The sequence below is a fragment of the Micromesistius poutassou genome (genome assembly GCF_964030765.1).
Source record: "Micromesistius poutassou genome assembly, chromosome: 16".
Classification (NCBI taxonomy): Eukaryota; Metazoa; Chordata; class Actinopteri; order Gadiformes; family Gadidae; genus Micromesistius; species Micromesistius poutassou.
In genome coordinates, this window is record NC_140286.1 from 17,276,949 (window position 1) to 17,296,033 (window position 19,085).

General features: G+C 44.1%; 1 protein-coding gene and 1 long non-coding RNA gene across 2 annotated transcripts; one reads left to right on the forward strand and one right to left on the reverse strand.

Annotated features, from left to right (window-relative positions):
* The first annotated feature begins 5,797 nt into the window (after positions 1-5,797).
* LOC311360869 (E3 ubiquitin-protein ligase TRIM35-like) lies at positions 5,798-11,736 on the forward strand. Its single transcript, XM_084480968.1, has 3 exons — positions 5,798-5,926; positions 7,379-9,670; positions 10,677-11,736. The coding sequence occupies exons 2-3, from the start codon at positions 9,667-9,669 to the stop codon at positions 11,636-11,638; spliced, it is 966 nt and encodes a 321-aa protein (XP_084337094.1). The 5' UTR covers positions 5,798-5,926; positions 7,379-9,666; the 3' UTR covers positions 11,639-11,736.
* A 4,686-nt stretch (positions 11,737-16,422) lies between these two features.
* LOC311360937 lies at positions 16,423-18,833 on the reverse strand. Its single transcript, XR_014638516.1, has 3 exons — positions 18,717-18,833; positions 17,371-17,472; positions 16,423-17,181 (listed from the first exon to the last, which is right to left on the reverse strand). It is a non-coding gene; the product is annotated as an uncharacterized lncRNA (long non-coding RNA).
* Between the last annotated feature and the right edge of the window lie 252 nt (positions 18,834-19,085).

Below are 19,085 nucleotides of genomic sequence, written 5' to 3' on the forward strand. Positions count from 1 at the left end.
CTTTCCTATCGCCAACATGCCTCTGTACTCGGATGTCTCAGGCACAGAGACTGGGAAATGCACAGACTGCACCAAACTGCAACAGACAGTGGCTTTATTTGAAACGAGGCTAGCAGCATTAGAAAAATGCAAAGGACTTCTCCAGGATACAGTGCCGATGGGTGAGTTTGCTGAGCTAGCTCAGACAAATCCACAACAGGATGATCACAGCTATACTGTATCCTTCCCGAAGCTGGACAAGAGAGAGACAATTCCAACTGCCTCTCATTGGCACAGAGTCGGCGCTAAGCCCAAACAACATTCCAAAGTGAATCAACAAGTTCACTCAACGCCAAATGCTAAGCTTCCCAAAGCTAAAATCAGCCGGATTAGCCAATCGCTGAAGTTTACCATGCCGATGAAGAACCGGTTCCTGCCACTCCAGGAGTCCACGAACGCGCCTGCCACCCATGCACCCCTAAGCCCCAAGATGCGTCCAAACGGATGGTGTGGACAAAGACCGACCATGACCCTGTCGCCAGAGAGGCCAGCTGCGCATGCATCTGCCACCCGTGCACCCCTGAGCCCCAGGATGCGTCCGGACGGACGGTGGGGACAGAGACGGAACAAGAACCAGTCACCACGGAGTCGAGCTGTGCATGCGTCTGCGACCGCCACTTCAAGCCAACAAGGGCCCATCTCACAGAAAGCAGATGAACCAGACACTCTGATTGTAGGAGACTCAACCATAAAGGATATAACCGGTAAGAAGATCAAAACATGCTACTTCCCAGATGTGATGGTTAGTGATGTCAACCAGAAACTAGCCACAATTATACTGGAAAACCCCAAAATCTCACAGATTATTGTGCATGCAGGACTTAATGATATTCGAAAAGAACAGTCAGAACTTCTGAAGAGGGATTTCACTGAACTATTGGACACACTGGACAAATTACACGTTAGGTCATTCATCAGTGGACCCATACCAGCCGTTGACAGGGGAATAAACAGATTCAGTCGTCTACTTGCACTGAATACATGGCTTTCAAGAGTCTGCAATGAAAGAGGAAGGGGCTTTATTGACAATTTCAACTTGTTCTGGGGGCGCAAATATCTTTTCAGAGCAGATGGCCTACACCCAAACAGGTTAGGCTCAAAACTGTTAAGGGACAATCTTCTCTTCTCACTCTCCCACCATGAGAAGAAGCGAGACTACAGCCTCCCCCACACATCTACTGTCCCACTATCTGACACACAGATAGCAGACAGACCACAGACCTTGAAGAGAGACAACAGCCTGCCCGACACCATCGACACCATGCCTCCCCCCTTTGCTGATGCTGGCTTGGCGAGGAACGGCCACCCCCCTCCTCTGCACTCCCCCATCGACGATGACCTCCAGCACTCACCCATCGATGATGACCTCCAGCTGTCCCCCATTGATGATGACCACCAGCCTCATCTCTCCCATAGCCACAACGACAACTCCAGTTCCACTGTCTCCTCCCTTTATGATTTTCCAGATGAATTTAAGAAACTGAGAAATGTTGGCATCAAACTTGCATCTGCGTCAATGATACCATCCCCATGTCATGACCACAGTCTGATAACAGCCAAGCGGAGGGCGCCCCAGCCCCCCCCCTCCCTGTACTGATAGTAGTCCTGATTATTACTGAGACAAAAAAGGGTTCAGCCGTAGACACAGCACAAAGGAAGTTTTGCATAATCTGTTGAACCCAAGGTTGCCTACATCAAAACATGGCAACTTTTGCATTCCTGCTGTAATCACTAAGAGAGTAAACAAAGGGAAACTTAGATGCACTGCTAACCTCTCAAATCTCATACCTATTCCCTCCAAACCAAAATCAACCTTAAAGCCTATCAATAACACCATCAGGATGGGTCTACTTAATGTTAGGTCTCTTAATAACAAATCTTTTTTAGTTAATGATTTTATTACCACTGCTCAACTGGATTTTATGTTTTTAACTGAAACATGGCTAGAACAAAATAACAGTGCAACCGTTCTGATAGAGACAGCTCCTCCCAACTATAACTTTTTTGATGTATGTAGATCTGGAAAAAGAGGTGGAGGGGTTGCTGCTATATTTAAAAATGTATTTCAGGGGAAACAGATGCTATTTGGTGATTTTCCATCATTCGAATACCTTTGTGCTGTATTGAAATGTTCCCCCAGAGTTCTCCTATTAATTATTTACAGGCCACCCACATACGCTGCAAATTTCTTCGATGACTTTACAGAATTATTGTCTAGCATCTCCACAGACTTTGACTGTCTAGTTATAACTGGTGACTTCAATTTTCATACTGATGATTTTAATGATAAGTGTGCAAAAAAACTTTTTACCATTTTGGACACATTTGAAATGTCTCAACATGTGAAAGAGGCTACTCATTGTAAGGGGCACACTCTAGACCTGGTTATCACAAAGGGTCTCAATGTTTCAGATCTCTCTGTGACTGATCCTTCACTGTCTGACCATTTCTGTGTTTTCTTTAATATATCTTTTATTCCCGACATACAGACAAAATCAAATACTGTCAAAAAACGGTATATCAATGAACATTCTAATGTACTTTTTAAAAAGGCCATCTCCTTGCTACCACCTCTCAACCCATGTTCTGCTGATGATCTTTTAGAAAACTTTAATTTGAAAATTTTGAAAGTCATAGATGTCATTGCACCTTATAAGGTTAAAACGATTTCTGGAAAGCAAAAGGCACCTTGGAGAAAAGCTGCTTTTGTAACAGCCCAGAAAAAAGAATGCAGGAAGGCTGAACGCATATGGCGTAAAACAAAACTTCATATACACCATGACATCTATAAAGAGAGCCTCCGTGCTTACAATTTAGACTTAAAAAGTGCTAGAGAAACATTTTTCTCCAATATCATTAAAACCAATACTAATAATGCCAAAACCCTATTTGCAACTGTTGACAGACTGACCAAGCCCCCAACACAAATTCCACCTGACCTTCATTCCACTCAGAAATGCAATGAGTTTGCAGCATTTTATACTGATAAAATTGAAGGCATCAGACGCGCCATCAATGTCTCCACTTTAAACAAAAATGCTGGACTACCACCATATTCAGGCAAAAGTAACGTGGCAATGACATGCTTTAATGTCACAGACTCTAAAACTCTTGTGGAAACTGTGACACAACTGAAGCCATCCACCTGTTGCCTTGATACTTTACCTACCAACCACTTTAAGAATGTTTTTGACTGCCTAGCAATAGACATATTGCAAATAGTTAACAACTCTCTCCAATCAGGCACTTTCCCAAAAGGCTTAAAAACTGCAGTTATCAAACCCCTTTTAAAAAAGCGGAGCCTAGATGCCTCTGTTATTAACAACTACAGACCAATATCAAATCTACCCTTCATAAGTAAAATCATTGAGAAAATTGTCCTCCAGCAACTTAGTGACTTCCTGGCATCAACTGGTTGCTATGACACCTTCCAATCCGGATTTCGACCCCTTCACAGCACTGAGACCGCCCTTATTAAAGTTGTAAACGACATCCGTCTTAACACAGACTCTGGCAAAATCTCAATACTAATGCTACTAGACCTCAGTGCTGCATTCGACACTGTAGACCATACAATACTTTTGGACAGATTAGAAAACTGGGTGGGGCTTTCAGGCACAGTTTTAAATTGGTTTAGGTCCTACCTACAAAATAGGAACTACTTTGTTTCCATTGGCGACTTTGTTTCAGAATCAACAAACGTGACATGTGGAGTCCCACAAGGTTCGATCTTAGGACCTTGTACATGCCTTCATCACTAGCAAGCTTGATTACTGCAATGGTCTCCTTACAGGTCTCCCAAAAAAAACTCTAAGGCAACTACAGCTTGTTCAGAATGCTGCTGCTAGAGTTCTAACAAAGACCAAAAAATGTGAACATATTACACCAATTCTCAAATCATTACATTGGCTCCCTGTATGTCAGAGAATTGATTTTAAAATCATGTTGCTAACCTACAAATCCCTACATGGTTTAGGGCCAAAATATTTAACTGATATGCTTCTACTACATAAGTCTTCTAGACCACTAAGATCCTCTGAGACCAATCTGTTAATTATCCCCAGAGTCAACACGAAACATGGGGAAGCAGGATTTAGTTACTATGCAACAAATAGCTGGAATAAACTCCCTGAGGATTTAAGACTTGCCCCAACTCTGACAGCTTTTAAAACAAGACTGAAGACTTTTATGTTTGCTTTAGCTTTCTGCTAAATCTTAAATCTACAATGTTTCTATTTTTATTTTTATTTTATTAGTAACTTTGCCTTTCTAAAATGCATTTTTATTAACTCTGCCTTTCTAAAATGTTGTTCTTTAACTTTGCCTTTACTTTCTATCTATTTTACTTTTTACTTATCTATTATTTTATTTTATTGTATGTGTATTATTATTGTATTATATGTGAAGCACTTTGAGTCTGCCTTGTGTATGAAAAGTGCTATATAAATAAAGTTGCCTTGCCTTGCCTTGCCTTGCCTTAGGTATAAACCGAGAAGTAGCTATCTTACTCTGTCTTTGAAAAAAGGATCGCTGAAGCGCTTCGATTTGGCTTCTGGTCCGTTATGACGTCATACGGGACCAGGTTACCTCCCCTTTCTCTGCTTGGCCCGCCCAGAGAATTTGGCCCGACAATGAGACAATGAGCTAGGACCGTGCGAGCTCCACATGTGTGTGTGTGTGAATACACACACTGTAACGCAAGTGTTCTTTGTTATTTGGATAACCGTTCTGTTGTTGTTGTTATGGCGCATTTACACGCAACACAATAATGCAAGCTTGCATAAAGCTGGTGAAAAGACTAGACTGCGTCGGGTTGGTTGAGAAGGAATTGGGAACCGCGACATGGAGGAGAAAAGGATTGTTGCCCAGGATTGTCCGCCGGAGCCCCGCTGTAGCGGGCAGCGGGGCTGGGCGGGCAGCCAGCGGGGCTCTGACGGACCGCTGCCATGGCAGCGGGGCTGGGCGGGCAGCCCCGGGGGTGGCCAGCGTTCAGCGGGCAGCTCCGGGGGCGGCCAGCGGGGCTCTGACGGACCGCTGCCATGGCAGCGGGGCTGGGCGGGCAGCCCCGGGAGCGGCCACCATTCAGTGGGCAGCGGGGCTCAGACGGACAATCCTGGGCAACAATCCTTTTCTCCTCCATGTCGCGGTTCCCAATTCCTTCTCAACCAACCCGACGCAGACAACCCTGGGCAACAATCCCTTTCTCCTCCATTTCGCGGTTCAGTCTATACTTAATATTGACGTGGAAGTGGAAGAACCAGAGGCGTCTGAGAATCCAACGCAGTCGTTTGAGATTCATAATATCATCCGGAGGCGCAAACAGCTTTTGACCATGATAATATATATAATATTATATAGATATCTAAATATAATATGATATTATTTAGATATAGAGCTTCAGGACTCCCGCCGGAGCACCCGGAGTGTTCAGTGTTCCACTGTAAACACTAGCGCATGGTACCGTGGCCACAAGCTGCTCAGGGCCACACCCCCACCCTCCACCTTGACCCGCCTCTAAAAACGGCACATTTGTGGAGCGCTCATTGTGGGACTGGCTGTGACTGTAACTCTGCACCGAGGCTGAATTTCTTGAACGTCTTCAAGTACTGTATTAGGGGCCCACTAACACCTATATTAAAGCATCCATAAAATAGCATGCCATGGGACCTTTAAAGGTCCATGGGCCTGACAGGAACGCTATAAGTGCTACGAGACAGGAAATTATGTCACAAGTGCAACTCAGAAGGCTGGTGTCCGTGGCATCTGGAACACACCATCAGTCTGACAGATGAGTTCATGAAGCTTTAACCTAGTAGGCCTAAAACACAGTTCATCACGACAGAGCGGGTTCCTCGGGGTTCTGGACGTCCCAGGAGGCGGGAGATAGGTAGGCCTAGTCCATATTATTATATATATCTATGTTATATCATATTCAGGAAGTCGGGATAGGCTTGTGTAAAACTTGTTTCACTTTCACGTGGAGTGTTTCAGCAATTGAAATCCACTTCTAGAATAGGGTTAGAGTTAGGGAAAGGACCATTATTCTTATTATAGAATAATGGTATAATTATTATATTATTTTTATTATTATAGGTAATTAGCTGGATTTAAGTGGAAACCTTAATGCGGTTAAGGTTAGGCGCGCCCCGCGCTCCCTCTAGCGGCTGCTTTTGGGAGTTCACCACTTTGTCGAGTCACCACGAGTCCGTACGCCTGTACTGGTCGATTGTTCAATCACATGGCCGAAGGCGCTCTGCAAGCCAGTTACAGCTGCTTTGGTAGCAGCCACGGTGTTGACTGTGGCTGGCTGCTATGAATGCGATTCATTTGCCTTCAAAAGCGTAGAGACGCTTTTATGGTGGCGACGCTAAGTTTCAGCCAGAAACAGACAGACACACAGCCAGAAGTGATGCCACGGTCACGCTTCAAGCACATAGTTTCGGATCTGAGACACGGCAGTAGGTGCAGTCTTCTTCTGAACAGAGGTGTCTCTGCTACGTGCCTTTCATAGAATAAACTTGCAAGAACTAGTTTCAGTTATAGAATACATGCCTTGAAATGTAATTTGTAATGTAATTTTTCAACCACACAGTTCAAAAATACACATAAAAACAGACCAAATTTTGAAAAAGAGTACAGAAAAATGGGGGGAAAAAACATTGTAAATCAGCCGTGTTCATGTGACTGTCCATGTATAGTGTCAGATCGGATCTATCTCAACGAACTCGCCCTTCTTTGGATATCTAGTGCTTTTCCGGTGTGTCGGTCTGTCCGCGCGTACGCCGAGACAAGAATACAGTGGAGCACGACTGGCAGACGCGCCTTAAAAAGGGCGGTGCGACAGCCCAAGCGACGAATCAATAAGTTGGACTATAAGAGTAAAAATAAATCTGACTGTGGAAAGAATCGAAGATGCAACCTCGTGATTTTAGAGCTGGCGTCACTACCACTTTGGCCACTGTGGCATTTGTGTTCTTGCCTGTTACACTTATATCAAACTATATGACGTTAAAACTAAGGACTTTGTAAATAATGTATCTTATTGGGCTTCATGACATTTAACAAATCAAATAGGCTATATATAATATATAAAATACATTATTTGCTGCAAAGTACAACTAATCGATTTTATTGATACTGATCAAGCAACAATTACATCATTTTAAACGGTACTTCAATAGATACATAATTTGAGGCCCTTTCCCAGAAAATGTTGATAATGTGATTAATGTCAATATTTCTTGTAATCATTTGACAGCCCTTGATAAAAACATGTAAGTATTTGATCTAAAATGAGAGAGAGAGAGAGGTGTTCACTGTCAACTCTTATTCACTCTAGGTGATCCAAAATGGACGACCCTGTAACTGTGCTGGAACCTGAGATTGAGAAATGGACGAAGGAGGGGGTGTGTCAGTGGTTGACAACCTTGGTCAAAGTCAGCCCGACTCTTGCTCACAGGTTCTTTGAGGAGGGGGTCTCAGGAGAGTTTATCAAGTTCTTTGACAAGGGCGACATTTTGGATCTGACCAAAGAACACGGCACTGCTGTTAAAATTAAATTATATTAAAATTAAAATTAAAGCACACCTGGAACTGTTGAAGCAAGGCCGCACCTTTCAGTCTCCGTCTCCAGAGTTCGTGGAGCGATGGAGCAGGGAGCAGGTCTACCAATGGATAACAGAGTATGCAAAGATAGATGGCAAACACGCAGACCAGCTCCTACATGGACGCGTGTCTGGGGACTGTCTTGTGTTTCCAGAAGCAGGACTTTGAAGACCCAGAGGTCCTGCTGTGAAGATTATGGCATTGCTTCGAGGTTTGAAGGACAATCCTGAACCTGTCCTGAATGGCGTCGTGAACACCAGCCCATCCCAAGACGGGGCTGCTACATCCTCACCGCCCTGCCCAGGAGAGGAACCACATAGAAAGGTCCAGAAGGCCAGCAAGGTGGCGATCCCAACGCTGCAGAAGACAGAGACCCCCAGGACACAGACCCCCAGGACACAGACCCCCAGGACACAGACCCCCAGGACACAGACCCCCTGGACAGAGACCCCCAGGACACAGACCCCCAGGACACAGACCCCCAGGACAGAGACCCCCAGGACACAGACCCCCAGGACACAGACCCCCAGGACACCGACCGTAAGACTTCCTACTTCTTGCATCACAATTTCGATTTAAATGAATCGTTACAAAGGTTTTCATGTTAATAAATTAGTACTGAGCAGCTTGTGATTTGCTACAGTATCAGATACGCTATCGCTCATTATAACACTCACACACAAAGACAAGGATAGCTAAGGAAAATGTAACGCCTAGAACTCATGAACAAAATGGTGGTAACTGTAGCGAAGAATTAACTGTTAGAAAAATCACAAGCGGCCCACAAGGTAGTTGGTACCAGTTTTGTACCAGTTATCGGTTTTTAACAAGTCTCATTGTCTGTAGTGATCTAAGTTTTCTTTATTGGTCCGGCCATACAACGTAACCGTACTGCTTCAGTCTCTGAAGGACTAGTGCTGCTTGTCGGAAAATGCCTTGGCGATTTTTACCGCTTATCGCTATCGCCATAGCGAAGAGAACAAACAAGATTACCACTTTAAGTTAATAGATTGTATAATTGTAGTAGATTCGATTTTGTCATCTCCACACGGCACAAGGCAGGGGCGGAGTGGGGCACTAGAAGCCACCGGGAGAATTCTGACCGGCCCAGCCCAGCCCACCACCGGCCCACCACCAGCCCAGTGGCGTAGCGATCGCGATTGTTGACGGGGGGGGTCGCGGACCAGTGCTGAAGTAGAATAATGATGTATAACGCATAGGCCCGGCTTACACACGTCTCGCGGCAGCTCACATTAAATGTGGGCTGGTCCACCTGACCTCGGTGGCCGACCGGCCGACCGGGAAAACTCCCCATCGTCCCGACGGCCACTCCGCCCCTGGCACAAGGATGGATGATATTTTCATAGTGGACAGTTTATGAAACCACTATTATGCCCCTGTGGAGGGGGGCGGCGTCTGGCCTGTAGGGGGAGTATGGAGCACCGGGTCTGCTGGGGCGATTGGGTCTGATTGCGGACAGGTGTCCGCAATCAGACCCAATCAGGAAGTGTGTATTTATGTGTCTGCTTTGCCTTTCAGTAGAGGAGAAACAGAGAAAACAGCGGAGAGACGCTCAAGCGGACAGGAGAGACAGCGGCCAAAGGGGCAGAGAGCCTGGCCGCCGTGTTTTGGACACTACTGATCAATTCCTTTTGCTATATGATTTACTTGTTGTTCGCTTTTGAACATTAAAAGCGAACCGGCTGGATCAATCGCCAACTCTGTCTCCGCCCACTCATTGACCCTGCTACAGCCCCATTGTGCTGCACTGGGGTTACCCAGATGCTTATTGTCACTCATCTCCTCAGGAAGCAGGTTGGTATGTTGACCGTTCAGATTCCATCTCAGCGGGCTAAGGATGTCTTCCCATGATGCCATCCCCAACAGCCGGCTGGAGGACAAGGACACCACGGACCTGGCTGGAGTCATGCTGCAACACTACGGACCGGATGCGGCGCTGCAGGCCATGCTGCAGATTCTACAGATGCTCCCTCGGCAAGATTGACTGACCTGGAACAGAAAATGGGTAAAGAGATCTGATATGAGAACCTCCCTTGTAAAGGCTGAACATAGAATTCCAGTGATCTGTTGACCTGGGCCAGGGTTTCCACTAGCCGGCGTTTACAGACCATTTGCCTAGTGGAATTTTATTTGGCTGGTTAATATAAAGCTTGACAGCCATCTTGTCTAGTAATTCATTAAAATATTTTATTATGATTAATATTTTTAGGCTATTAAAGGTCCCATGACATGCCACCAGGTGTGGTGTGATTAGCCGTTACAAGCCGTTTTGGAAATCTGCCCCTTATGACATATGACATAAGTTGACTCTACGTTGACTGAAACGTGTCGCCCTGCGACATGTTTCAATGTGCGGTGTGAACACACAGATGGTCAGTTTAGGTGAGATGGTTATTAAGGTGTTAGGTTAGAGATGGTTAGTTTACTTGTTGGGTTAGAGATTGTTAGTTTAGGTGTTGGGTTAGAGAGGCTTAGTTTAGGTGTTGGGTTAGAGATGGTTAGTTTAGGTGTTGGGTTAGAGATGGTTAGTTTAGGTGTTGGGTTAGAGAGGGTTAGTTTAGGTGTTGGGTTAGAGATTGTTAATTTAGGTGTTGGGTTAGAGATGGTTAGTTTAGGTGTTGGGTTAGAGATGGTTAGTTTAGGTGTTGGGTTAGAGATGGTTAGTTTAGGTGTTGGGATTCTGAGGGCAGCTGTGCCCCCCAATAACCCTTTGTTAACCAGATGGTAATCTATCGATGAACCTCCTCAGGATGTTATAAAATGGGTTTGCGACCGGCCCTTATCAGTTGGAACACTGTCTGCCTTCCCTTTGGGAGTCAAATACAGCCTTCGCCCGAAAACACATCCCCCGAAAGGGGTTCACTGAACACCGGCACATTCCAACAGACACAGAGACACATAATGTGAAACTGATTTTTACCATCACACCAAGCACAAAGATCAACATTTTAAACGACACTGAGGAGAAGCAGGGTGAAACAAAGCTTCATAAAAATATTTTTCCATCACAGGTCACTGGGTGGTTCTTCAAGAGGAACAAGTCCAGGAGCTGAAGCAGCAGCTGACACCTGACCTCACGGCTCTACAGGACAGAAGGAGGAGACACCAGGAGCTGGAGAAGACGTATGAGGCCATGGTTCTTCACCTCAAGGGACAGCGGGTGAAGACCGAGAGGCGGATCAGAGCAGAGTTTGAACAGCTTCAGCGGTTCCTGAGAGAGGAAGAGGAGGCCAGAGTGGTGGCCCTGAGAGAGGAAGAGGAGCAGAAGAGGAAGAGGATCCTCCTGCAGAGGAAGACCCTTGAGGAGCAGATCCGGTCTCTCTCAGAGGGTCTCTCGGCTGTAGAGGCAGACCCGCAGAAGGACGGCGCGGCGTTCCTCAGTGCTTCCACGCGCTCCCGGACCCGCGCCAGAACCCTGCTCTCCGGTTCTGATCCCCAGCTGTTTCCTGGAGCGCTGATGGACGAGGCCAAACACCTGGGAAACCTGGCCCACAGAGTCTGGGAGGAGATGGGGCGGAGGACCACCTTCAGCCCCGTTATTCTGGACCCAAACACTGCATCAAGCTGGCTCTCTCTGTCTGGTGATCTGACCAGCGTGAGACATAGAAATGTATTCCAGAAGGTTCCTGACAACCCAGAGAGGTTCAGTAGGTACTTTAATGTTCTGGGTTCTGAGGGCTTCAGCTCAGGGGAACACTGCTGGGAGGTGGAGGTGGGAGACCTTCCTGACTGGTTAATTGGTGTTGCTAAAGAGTCAGTGGACAGGAGAGGAGAGTGTACTGCTTCACCAGATAATGGAAACTGGTGTTTACTCCATACCAGTGGAAGGTACAGTCAGGGTACTAATAAAACCCTGACATTAAAGAGGACTCCAGAGAGGATCAGAGTCCAGCTGGACTATGATGGAGGGGATGTGTCCTTCTACGACCCTGAAGACATGACTCATCTACACCCATCAACACACTTTCACTGACAACATCTTCCCTTATTTTAGTGTTAGACCAGCAGGTGAAGCCTGGACCAGAGGTGTTACAGTGTGTGGTGTCTCCTCACACACTCAGCTCTAGGTGTGTGTGTGTGTGTGTGTGTGTGTGTGTGTGTGTGTGTGTGTGTGTGTGTGTGTGTGTGTGTGTGTGTGTGTGTGTGTGTGTGTGTGTGTGTGTGTGTGTGTGTGTGTGTGTGTGTGTGTGTGTGTGTGTGTGTGTGTTACATCTCCTCATGTTATTTTGTAAGTACTGTTTGCCTGCTAGTCTCTAGTATGTTGAAACATAGTATCATATATAAATGTAATCTATATGTGTGTGTGTATATAGGAGTATAGTATCATAGACGGTACAGCAGGGTTCCCCAATTAGTTTTGCCAGAGGGCCAAATTTGGTCAAGCATGCCACGCCAAGGGCCGAGATATCGTTACATTTTTTTAATTCGCTATTTTTATGTGCACATTTTGCTTTAATTATCATTACTATAATTATTAGTAGTAGTTGAAAATACCCTGTGTTAGGAGTCACACAATAATGCTCTCTTGAAACAAAATTTGTCCAAAACCTACCATTAATTTATTAAAATGCCGCTGGAACATCAGCAAACAAAAAGTCCAGCAAACAAACACGCACACAGTGCAGCAGCCCCAAACATAAAAACTTAATAGCATCAGCACAGTGTGTCTTCAACAGGGCATTGGGCCTGGTGCCATCCATCCAGATCAGTGTGTGTTCACATCCACTCTCTTCCCCTCTCTATATGTCTCTCCCTCCCTCTCTAAGAGACACAGGAAGATTTTAGTTAGTTAGCTTTAAAATGTGATACCACAATATGTGACATTAGTTTTAAACTTTTTAAATATGTGTAGCAAATAACATCAGTCTGTAAACAAAAACAACCAAAAACTTTTATTTATTTTTTTTACATATGAATGCCACTGGGTCAGCGCGGGCCGGACATTTGGCTCCTGCGGGCCGGATCTGGCCCGCGGGCCGCTAATTGGGGTTCACTGCGGTACAGGATGGTCAGTGAAGGTCTCAGTGCAGCCTGTGGATCATTAACAGTGAAAGATGAAAGTGTTTTCTTGTTAACGGCTATGAATGGATCGTTCCATTCCTGTTAACCAATTAAAAGTTATTTCTTACAATAAACATTGTTCGGCCTGTTCTATGATTCATGTCTTCCATATCTCCTCCAGACGAAGCCTTCCTAACACGTACAACAGGAAGCCTTCTACACACACACACACACACACACACACACACACACACACACATAATCCATTGGCCGAGGAAGGCATCGGTCTCCATAGCGACTGACTTGTTTCTCTGCTCATCTACCGTTTCATGGCTACTGGCCAGCCCTCCAATATTATTTTATTATTATGCTAAACTCAATCAATAATAAACAAACATCCACCATGCGGCCGTGTTGCCCCCTAGTGGGCGACCCGTGCTACCACAGGGTGACGTCATCACAACGTCATGTGCAAAGTCACAAAGAATGACCACATTGTCAGTGTTCTCACTTTAGCCTTATATATATATACATACATATATATATATACGTATGTATATATATACATGAAACTGGGGCCAGATTTTTACATTTTTTAAAACATTAAAATGACCAATGTGGTACAAATACAAAGAAAATGTTGAGAGCGTCATCACATCGCTTAGTCTACTCTCAGAATTCCGAGGGGGCGCGACCAAAAGGGGGCGTGCCTCCGAGAAATGCCACAAGAAAGCTGGGAGATTTCCCCAGTTGCAACTCGGGACGGGTGGTGTCCGAGGCGTCTGGAACACACCATTATTACCAGGACCGTGGACGCGCCCGCCTTTATTTCGGAAGAAGGGAAGGTTTACGTAAAGACACGTAAGAGCTTCCGAACCTCCGAGTTGTTTTGAAGGCGGCATAACCACCTCTAAACTAAACTAACAATCTCTAACTATAACCTGAACTAACCATCTATAACTTAATAAGTCAATAAGATGACGTTTCAATTTTTCTCTTCCATGAAGAGAAAAGCAAAAGCCTACAGTGAGGACCTTTCTTTTGACAGCCACATATGTAATGATAACCCCACAAGAAATTTGACAACACAAATGAATATTATTTAATGGTTTATTCTAATTCAATACACTCATCATGGACACAGACCAGTGGTACTTACTTTGTAAATGAAGAAAACAACATGGGAAGTTGACATAATATAGCCTATATAATGTCAGGTAGACAGTTCCTAAGCAAACAAAAAAGTGTTCAAGCAGTTTAATGAACAGCATTAGTGTGTTCTTCAGAGGGAAATGTACAGGTAAGGGTTAATGGATGGTTGGATGAATGGATCGTCTGTCAGTGGGTCCGTCGCCTCTGAGCTCACGAATCCGGACGAACCGGAGCACTCCCACCGGAGAGCGAGGCGGCAGTAGAGGCAGAAGTCCAAACAATCGTGAAAATAGAGAGAGTAGCAGCCCTATAATATCTGATGTAGGCTATATATATATTTCATACTTATATTATACTATATACCTGACCTTTTTATTTTATTGTATATACCTCTTCCGCTCTCTCCGCGCCATTTCTGAAACAATCCAAACCACAATGAATCTTCAGATACAGCCGAATCTTGGGATCCTTCGAAGGACGCATTTGAAGACCGCTTGCGTCACAGCGGCGCATCAAGACTGTCCAATAGACCTCTGAAGAATATAGCCGTTTCTCAATACCAAGTACGCGAACTACAGACTCGCGGACTTGGAAGTACGTACTTGGCAAGTCCGGCCTTCCAAGTACAGACTTCCGAGAACGCGAGTAGGCCTACGCACCTGCACCTGCAGCGGACTCGATGACGTCACCACCTCAGCTCTGTTAACTGTGCTTTACGGCCTCATGTAGGCATATAGGCCTACTACTGAACAATATAAACAAATTATATAAAACTAAACCCCAGCCTCTTTCATCTTAAAATAGTATGTTAATATTTTGAATGAATATAAATGAAAAGATATGCTTGTCGTGTGTATTTATATACACACAACTTTTTATATGTTGGGTACAGATGCGCGTGCCTAACTGCCTATGTAGTTGGAAAGTAGGCTATTATAACGAATAATAATAACAACGAATGAGCGAGAAATTACACAGATTAGAATAGAAAAGCACACACACACACACACACACACACACACACACACACACACACACACACGATCGGATGGATCCGACCGGGATTTTCATTGCCGTTGCGATGGGTTTCCTCTATCAGCGACGTATACAATATGAACAAATTATATCAAACAAAACCCCAGCCTCTTTCATTTTAAAATAGTATGTCAATATTTTGAATGAATAGGCCTACATTTTTGTTATATATTTAAAATGTTCCTATATATAGCCTATTATTATAGCTTACATAGGCCTACTAATATTTTAAAACATGGGAATGCATCGAGAACACGACGAGAATACGACTGTACTCGCGTACTTGGAATTAGAACAGTACTTGGGCTACCACTGATGACGTTTCACGAAGAACGCAAGTACAAGAGTACAGACGAGAACGCAAATTGAGAAACGGCCTAAGTCCCGCCTTCGAGGCTTCGGTTCCCTCGGTCAAATGTCTATGGGAAATAACATGGGGTTTTTGAATGATCGTACATAACAAACTATGTAGGTGGCGAAGAAGTAAAAGCTGCATCACGTTTTGAACTACACACTTTTTCCATCTAGTTTCGACTGGCTTTTTAGATTGTCGTGCTGTTAAAATAGCATTTATAATCGTTTACTACTTTAACGGCTGAGTGTGGTTTGTGAGGATTGTATGTGACTGTTGATTGTGTTTATTTTATCTTGGTGCTGCTTTCTTGGCCGGGTCATTCTCGTGAAAGAGATTTTAATCTCAATGAATTTCTACCTGGTTAAATAAAGGATTGATTGATTGATTGACAGAGATGTGTTACCGCAACCAGTTCAGAAACAGGAAGTTACCAGAGTGTCAGTTCTCTTCCTAGAGACAAAGTGGTGGATTTCATGATTCTTTTCCTTGATTCAGTTTACGTCAGTCAGTTCGCCAAGAAGAATCGTTCAGAATCGTTTGTTTGTTCGTTCAGTCGCGTTTCCGGTAGCGGTGAATCATGGAACGCACAGTTCTCAGCTGAGTCGGTCAGACTCAGCTCCTCCCTCGTTCTCAAACGATCTTGCAAACGGTCATCAATCAACACCCAACATTACAACTAAGTTCCTTTCAGCTGAGGAGCGCTTCATGTTCGGAATCGGGATGCTGTTGCCCGGGCCAGTCCCTCTTCACCACTCTGCTGACTTAACACAGTGAACAGCGAGTCAGCGAGTGGGAGTCGAGTCTGGGAGAACGAACGATAGAGACGAACGAGAGAGAACTGAAACGGGAATCAGGTCGGTTCGTTCTTGTTAAAGAGTCGTTCCTTCGAACTGATTCGGTCGCAAACGACCCATCACTATTACATATTCTCTGGTCAGTCATACAAAACTAACTTAGCCTACTTTTGCAAATTCACCTTTTTTTTTCTCTCCATACTTTTTGCTTGTTTTGCAACCAGTATTAAATTGCCTTGTCGAAAACAGAAACAGCATCACATATTCTAAAGTCATTAATTTGAATCGTGCTACACGTATATGCCTTATAGTTTATCAATTGGTATTTATGTTGTGACAAAGGTTAACACAAAACCATCACTGGTAGTATGTGTAAAACGTATATTCCATCAACCTTAAAAATCACAATTTCCTAAAAAGTTGATTTTGAAATCGTTTTATTTTTGAGGCCCATCAGGTAAGCATATCAATCATTCTATACAGTATGCTACTTACACAAAAATACATAGGTCCAGGCTACTAAACACTATGCTTAACTACGAATTAGTTTATCACTTGTCAGGATTTGACCTTTTCACTATAGAGATTACAAGTGATTGATTTACACTTATTCAAACACATGCCCAAATTAAAAAAGTTTGTAAGAATAGAACAACATTTCTTAACACGTTATTAGGAAGTTATTGAGGAATTGCAGTAAAGAATATTCTTAGGAACTTTGTAGAAACTCTTCTTCAGAAATGTAGAAAGGCAGAAACATCCTTAGCCTACTATACCGACAGCGTTATACTATTGTTTCTCTTTCTGCTATCAAATGTAATTATTGTAAGTCGCTTTGGATAAAAGCATCTGCTATATGCCCTAGATGTAATCTAAATGCAAACGCAGCATATAGTCTCCGGATAATGAACAGGACTTCATTATCTGGAGATACCTTAGCGTATCTGGCCCCAGGTTTCTAGAGTGCATGCAGACCCACAGATCAGATGAAATACAGTGCAGCGGTAGACAACAGCAGGAGGATGAAGCTTGATCTGATGCTATTGCTGGTGTTCCACAAGTTACACAAATCGCCTTCGCAGCAAGCTCCGGCCCCCAAGGCCCCGCCGAAGGCCCCATTCAAGGCCCCGCCCACGGCACACACAGCGCTGGATTGACATCCCTTGTTCAAGGTTTCCCCTGCAAAACAAGATAGTATTATTCTTATTTTTTTAAATATTATTTCTTTCAACAACAAGTCTGGCTATTTCAATATCTGTTTGATAATACAGTAATGTTACAACTTATGATCTTAAGAACACAAATCAAAGAGTGCGTATTGTAAATACTTCCAGAATTATTTTTTTTAAAGAAAAGAAGAAGGGTTACCAGAGCTGGTGTAGCAGCGGTCCATGAGTAAGGGACATTCAACGGTGTTAAGGCAGGAGAGGACGTTTCCAGAGGTACACGAGAAGCATCTTAATCCCCCAACTACACAGAAACACATTGTCAATACATAGCAGTGGTGGCTGCTGGTCTTTCAAAGAGGGGAAGCTCATTTTCGGCCTACATTATATAAATTGTCAATTTATGTATATGTAAATTATCCTCTCTGTTCCTTTCCAAGGAAATGCTCTGTCATACCAACTAGCTGTCTTTTCCAGTGACTTGACCAGTGTCCTCTCAGTGGCCAGCAGAGCTAGGCTGCTTAAACAGCGTTGGCCCATTGTGTTACGGGTGTAGGACTTGAGCTGCTTTAAACAGGAGAAGCTCCTTTCTACACCTGCAGATGTAGCTCAAATTGTTGCCACTAATGAGAACAGTTTGTAAAGCTGAGGCATTGCACTGTCCAACTCCATGTCTTTAAGGAACACCAAGAAATCACACAGCTTTCCCCTGTCACCCTGCAAGTACTGATCTGAATACAGGACCTGAAGTTCAGACCTCAGGCTCCCTGAATCAAAGTGATGGCCAACTATCAAAACGATGTTAAACTTGAACAAGGAAATGTGGGAATTATGTTAAACTGAAGCAAGGAATTGTGTGAATAAGTGTATGAAATGTACAATGAAAATTGTCAAGCAATTTCGCCAAGCAAATATCAAGAAATGCGTTGCAGTTTATCTTTCGACTCGCTTGCAAAATCCGCGATGGGACTGAGGCGATTTTTTATAGTTCAAAATCGTTGTCAATCAAACGGCAACTGTCTTTCGCAGACCCTACAAACATCCCGCAGAAGCCCAGCGTCCAGGCCAGCCCACTCCTCCATTCACCCCCAGAGACGCTGAGCGTCCGTGGGAGAAACAGAATCGCAGCATTATCCAATGACCGTCGACTTTCGACGAACTAAAAAAAGCTGTTCTATGCAGCCCCCTTGAAGTGGATGGACGCTGAGCTTCAACAGGAAAATGCACTGTAATGCTACAGGAATGTATGAGAAGGAAATCGAGTCAGTCGACCTGCGATAAGCAGCTGATTCTGAACGGAGTGGACTCGTCTTCGAGATGGACGTGTCCTAACGCATTTTTTGTCAATGAAATGTTAACACAACAGTATATATTTGACAATTTAATTTTTAAATTTTAGGGGAAGCTCAGCTTCCCTTGCAGTCTTAGAGGAATCGCCACTACATAGGCACTAGGCAGGGATGGAAGCATTTTTCCTCCCACAGGACGGATTAAACGAAATAATATAAAAGTGAGTTTGTTTTGTCAAGGTCTAAAAGGTATTCTTACCGGTTGATATTGTCAAAGAAAGAACGAAGAAAATGCCAATGAATCCCATCGTGTTAGCAGATGATAGATGAGAGCACTAGTGGAAGACTTATGGTGTGTTCCAGAAGCCAACATGTGATAGAAAACGCCCATTTCCTACAAAAACAAAACTTAAAAAACCGCAGATGAGATGAGACATTCTATTCAGGGTTGACAACGTGTAGTAGAAAACGCCCAATTCCTCCAAAAACAATGTTACAATAGTGGGGGAAGGTGAAATTGTAGCAACATTCATTCAACTAATAGCCCTTTTTCATGCATTTCCTGTTTTCACAAATGTCTGATACCTTTCACAGTTGTAATTCTAAGTGTATTTAGTCAATACCAGTC